This window comes from Phaseolus vulgaris, chromosome 4, assembly GCF_051622355.1.
Source record: "Phaseolus vulgaris cultivar YP4 chromosome 4, ASM5162235v1, whole genome shotgun sequence".
Taxonomy (NCBI): Eukaryota; Viridiplantae; Streptophyta; class Magnoliopsida; order Fabales; family Fabaceae; genus Phaseolus; species Phaseolus vulgaris.
The window spans coordinates 26,821,338-26,827,713 of NC_143501.1; the positions used below are offsets into that span (position 1 = coordinate 26,821,338).

General features: G+C 33.8%; 1 protein-coding gene across 1 annotated transcript; it reads right to left on the reverse strand.

Annotated features, from left to right (window-relative positions):
• Nucleotides 1–4,204: 4,204 nt before the first annotated feature.
• Nucleotides 4,205–5,713, reverse strand: LOC137837477 (light-harvesting complex-like protein OHP2, chloroplastic). Its single transcript, XM_068646476.2, has 2 exons — nt 5,187–5,713; nt 4,205–4,495 (listed from the first exon to the last, which is right to left on the reverse strand). The coding sequence occupies exons 1-2, from the start codon at nt 5,621–5,623 to the stop codon at nt 4,381–4,383; spliced, it is 552 nt and encodes a 183-aa protein (XP_068502577.1). The 5' UTR covers nt 5,624–5,713; the 3' UTR covers nt 4,205–4,380.
• Nucleotides 5,714–6,376: the final 663 nt, after the last annotated feature.

Here is a 6,376-nt window from a genome sequence, read left to right on the forward strand (position 1 = left end):
ATTCATTAGCCCCCTCCATAAACTTTCTCTAACTCTCATCTTTTCTTTTTTTTGTTCCATTGCTCCATTTCCATTCCTTTTCTTCTTTCCTTATTCGGTTTCTATCTTGTGTCATTTCCATTTAAATGAGTCTTTAAATCCATTTTTCTTATTTTGTTTTGTGAAGTGGTAAAACAAGTATAATTTGTTTGAGTGGTAGTTGATTTAGTTCTAAACAAAGAATTCAAGTGATCATATGAATTGAATCCCAATCATTTGCGAAAATTGAAAATGAATTAAAAATAGCCATATAAAGAATGTGGACATTTTAAATCCATGAAAACAAAAACCAAGACAAAAAATAATTTGAATTCAATCCACTAAGTAAAGAAGTTTAAACAAATACAACTCAAAGAAAATACAATGAAATTTAGGTTAACAATTTTATGCACTAAAATTTGAATTCCTCACTCCAAAATTGTTGCTCCTTTTTTGCTTTTTAATTTTATAACTTTTGAGGTTTCTGCCCCTTTGATTTGTCTCTTTAGGATATTCAACCTAAGGTATTTGGTTTTACCTCTTTAGTGTTTTAGCTTGAACACAAAATTTTCAACTCCACAACTAACCAAAGCAATTAGGTCACTTCCACACTAGAGAGCTTAAACAATTTAAAAGCAACAAAATCTCAATTTAAAAATAAGGACTACTGTAAATGGAGTTTATCATAGACATGGTTTCAAAGATTAAACAAGAAATTGACAAGCAAAAAATTAAAAGTTCAGAAGAAAGGATAAAACGCAAATGGAATCCTAAAGAAAGGAACTAGAATAGATGAAGAAAACAAAAATTACACTACAACTTTTTTTTATGCAAACATTTTCTTAACTTGCCGAATTTATGATGAACAGAATAAATATTGGCGTTGGGAATTCACATAAACAATGTGCCAAATAATTGCAATAAAATTTTCAATTTTGCTGCTCAATTCAAATTTTCCAAAGTTATATTTTTTTACACTCTGTCCGTTTTTCATTTGCCATTTCTTTTTCTATTTTGAATTTTTGATGTACTTCTTTTTTAAACTTTTCTTAGCACATCAAGGTACTCAAATCCAAAATTTCATAATTTTTCAACAACACACCGAATTGTAATAATCTTTTTTCGTTAGCACAAAAATTAGAAAAATAGAGGAAACCTAATTTGGAGTTAAAAACAAAACTAAAAACTCAAAATCACAATAGAATTTAGTGAAATGGAACTTGTATGGAACTAACAACAAATATGAACTCAAATCTAGAAAAAATTAAAATGCACCAAAGCTTAAATTCATAATATAAATTAGACTCAAATTAAAAATAAGCAACCAAATAAAAATCAATAGGCACCACACGGAATTGATGACATTGTAGGAAACACTTGACTAGACATTACGTGAACTTGAATTCAAAATCAAAATGACTCAAATAAAATTGAAATGAACTACTTAAAATTGCAAGAACACTCAAACAAAATGAAAAAAAACATATGCTTAACTCAATTTAGAACCTATAAAAGCATGAAATGGACGGTTCAAGAATTGAAGTGAATTGAACCGATTAAAATTGGCACAAACATCATAAAATTACTAGAAAATTGAAATTTAAACACAAGACAATCAAGAACAAAATATGAAAAACACGGAAATGAAGAACAACACAAAATAAAAGAAAAGGCACTTAGCTCTTGAAGAACCAAAGCTCTATATACCAAATGATAGGTGCCTTCATCTTTGCTTGAATTTTTGGAGGAACTTGGCAGAAGCTAATGGAGGTAATGGATCAAAGAGAGCTTCAACAAAACTATGGTTTCCTTGTAGGTGTATGAAAAGTAGGGAGAGTGATTGGTTGGGCCATATCACTTGAAGAAATGAAGAAGAAGACCAAAGGTGTCTATCCTAGAGAGGTTTAGACAAGAGAGTGATTAGGCTAACAATTTGGAAGCATAACACTTATAAAATTGATCTTATAAAACTTGAACCAAGCACCTCATTATATAGTATATATGGTCACCTCATTATATGCTATTAGGTTTTGAAATAGGCATCAAATTAGAGTCACATGGCAAACATGATCAAGTGTGTTCCATGTGACCTAATTAACTCTAAATGACAAACCTAGGGTAAATGTGGGCTATAATTAAGTTCTAATTATACCCTGTGTAGGTTTTTAGATCCATAATCCTAACCCTAATTCACTTAAGAAAAATTACAATTAAAATTCCTACTCTACTTTTAAGCAAAAATAAATTCTACTCTAGAAAATTTTACACTAGGTTATAGCATTTTTGAACATATATAAAAGGGTGTCTCTGTCATCAGCAGCAGAGTCTCAATCCTCTTTTATCCTCCTTGTGAGATCTGGTGATTGGTCCTAAGTTGGGGTCTCTGCCATCAAATGCCATGGTGTGTTAGCATGAACGCCAAGAACTTACCCCCTTCGACCCATAATGCACACTTTTCGAGCTCGCCATCTTGTTAGTAGAGTGTTCGCCATTTTGCAATGGGACAAAATGTTGGTCCTCTCCCGGTTCTATCCGAACATCATTCATTTTTGGGTCTAGGTTGACGAGAGCACCATATGCTCTTTCTTATGAGCCCTAGGCTTTCGCGACCATTCTCTCCAAGGTTCTCGTGAGTGTTCTTTCAAAGGCTCTTGGGAGCACTCCCTATTAGTAGGTTCTACCCTTAGGCTAGAAACATTCTTGTGCCACCTTCTGATCTACATGTATTGTGACAATATCATCGAATGCGGACGAAAACTTCATGGTGAGGTGAGGAGTTGACACTATTGCCCGAAGGACATTGAGAGAAGGCCTCCCTAGTAAGATATTGTAGGAGGTATTAGCTTTAACTATCAAATATCTTATCTTGATGGCTCGACAAAGATGTTTTCCTTCACTAAACATGGTGTACAAGTCTATGTACCCCCGAGTGTCTACCTGTTCTCTAGCTAAACCAACAATCCGGTCATCACATGGTTGATTCTACATGTATTCCTTTAACTATCAAATATCTTATCTTGATGGCTCGACAAAGATGTTTTCCTTCACTAAACATGGTGTACAAGTCTATGTACCCCCGAGTGTCTACCCGTTCTCTAGCTAAACCAACAATCCGGTCATCACATGGTTGATAGAAACATTCTTGTGCCACCTTCTAATCTACATGTATTGTGACAATATCATCGAATGCGGACGAAAACTTCATGGTGAGGTGAGGAGTTGACACTATTTCCCGAAGGACATTGAGAGAAGGCCTCCCTAGTAAGATATTGTAGGAGGTATTAGCTTTAACTATCAAATATCTTATCTTGATGGCTCGACAAAGATGTTTTCCTTCACTAAACATACCCCCGAGTGTCTACCCGTTCTCTAGCTAAACCAACAATCCGGTCATCACATGGTTGATTCTCAGTCTTCAGGATCCTCATCTTTTAAAACATCTTTCAGTAAAGGATATCTACTGAATTTCCTTGGTCAACAAGGGTTTCATGATTGAAAAATTATCAATGTCCACGCTGATGACCATAGGATCGTCCTGTGTCGGGTCAATGACCTTAAAGTCATCATATGTGAAAATTATTGTGGGCATCCTTGGTCGAGCAGTAGCCGAAGCCAAGGTTATATATTGCAGAACCCGAATATATTTTTTCGAGGTCGAAGCCAACGGAGCACCAAGTTATCAGATGTGTAAAGGCTCATTTGTATAGTGTAGACGTCAACATGCTCGTCTAAATCCGTCGTCCAATCGTATCGGTCAATGTTTAATCCTTTCCAAGTGAAGGGAAGTTGCACCCCATGATGTAGTTGGTAAAGGGATGTCTCTGGACTCTCCCTGTATGTTGATTGTATGTATCGACTAGTTGAGTCTTCATTCAGCATGAGTTTCCTGTGGATATGTTGATAAGGACGATTCTATCCGCAAGTTCGACGATTTTTCTTCTTGTTATGTGCTTCTTATTAATTTTATTCATTCTTTACTGATAAAAAAATGTAAATGTTTCACAAGATCAACGTACATAACTCCATAATATCAGTTGTGACAATGACAAGTCATTAGAAATTATCCAACTTTCAAACTAACTGCTGATATTTAGACATATTTTCAATAGAGGTTTCAAGATGGTAAAACAGACTACCTTTTTCAAGCTATTCCTTAAGAGAATAGCTCCAATGTCATGCAATGCTCTTTAAATTTTCAATCTCTAAGGAGTCCATATAATGATAAAGGAAGGAACATCACATTCTTGAGAGTTCATCAATATGAAGAGAAAGCTTGTTTGGTATAAATGAATTACAAAACAAATTACTTTACACCAGGAACATGAACAAGAAAGTATTGACAGTATTTTTATATTGAGGTATTCATTCCAAATCTACTATCCCAAAATTCGATAGAAGGATCTTTATTTGATCAACAAAGTCTGAGCCTGTTGCATACTCTGTAAGTAACCCTACAGCAAAACCAAACATTGCCCATCTGTACAAATGAAATTTCTGATTAGTAAGTCAAAATACAGCAGAATTTGCATAACAATGCTCATACAATTTAAGTGTGACAGGTATTCAATAAATAGGATGAAAGACGCTGAGAAGATGCTTTAAATCTAAGCTACTGAGATTTCAACTAATCATGAATGCAGACAAGTTAATTGCATCTATTTGTTTTCACCTTGATACAAAGAAGCTACTATAGTTCATAAAACTTCATGTTTCCAATAAATTGTGATAGGAATCTTTCACAATGTTGTTCAACATAACTTCATCTTACCAATTGTGAACTCTTCAAATAGCCATTTAAAAAAAAATCAGTAATGACAAAGTAGTACATTTCAGCATCTGAAAATGTAAGTGTTACTGTATCCATTGCAAACAACTGTGAAGCTTTTGCAGAACAATAAATACCCTTAATTACGCCAATTGGGTATCCTCAAAACTCCTAATTTTAGGCAATTAAATTAGGCCAAGATAAAAAAGAAAGAAAAGATTTGTTTTGCAAACCCCCTTGGAGTTGAGGAACACAAGAACACAAGTTAATAAAAAAGGAAGCAATCAACGAAGTAGCTGGTAATAATTAACCAATTGTGCCAAGATAAAGAAAATGCAATTAACATAAACCCCACATATAGAATGGAACCAATTTTTTTCTGTGGCAATCGGAGAACTTTTACCTTCCATTGCTAATCTCATTTTTCCCTATGAAACCAAAGAAAGGACCCTGATTTGCTTCTTCAAGCTTCTTCTGTTTGAAATATTCCTTCAACTCCTTAGCCTTTTGCCTCTGAAACTCTAATGTAATGACATTCTTATCATCCCCAACAACAACAGTAGCTGGCTTCTGTGGGGAAGGCACCACTGAAGGGGATGATGGTGGAGTCTGAGAAGGAAGTGTTGGCTTCTGGAGCTGAGGGACACTTGATGATGGTTCTCTTATTTGGGGTGCCACTGGCCTTCTCACAGGCCCTTCAGCCTGAGAGTTCCTTATAGTGACACTGTGAGGCTTGGAAGAAGAGAACCTCAAAGAATAGGATGAAGTTGATGAAGTGCAAGATGGTGAAGAGGAACAAGTTGGGATTTTGATGCATGGTATTGAGGATGCCATAGACATTTTTTCTTTATTTTTGTTTTTTCTTTCTCCTGATGCTAACTAACTGTGCTCAGATTTTTATTTTATTTGATTCTGCTTTACCCTTTTTCTTCTATTGGCTTGTACTTTGTGGTATCTTATCAGAATCAGAGAACATGTGTGGATAAGGTGTGACCAAGTTTCCACCAGAAAGTGGCTCAAAGTCAGTGGAGTTGTAAGTGTCTTAACCACTGAAAGCTGACCAAGAATGTTGTTTTTACTTCATCAGGGTCAGTGGCCTGCTATCATCAACCACTGAATTTTGTCTGATTTTGGTGTAAGAAAACACAAGGATAATAGAGACTTCCCTTTCTAAGAATATGCTACCACACTGCCATGGATTGTTTTGGTTGGAACCTCTAAGGGTTATAATCCAATATTTTAGAGTCAATGATTAAACTAAAATTTATATTTTAATATAAAATTTAATTTATTATCTTCATAAGTATATTTTGAGGGTATTTTTAATTTTAATTTTTTAAGTAATTTGGATTCTTGTAAAGATTTATTTATAGATAAATAATTTTAATTATATTTATTTTGCTTTCACTTGTTATATATATTTTTCATATTGTATATTTACTATTAATCTTATACAACATTTCTATTCAAATTAAATAAAATAAAAATAACATATATTTTTAAATAGATATAATGCTTTCATTGTATTTATTAATGTAATAGGTAAAATATCTTGAAGTACAATGCTAAAGTAAATATAATATATCATAGTTA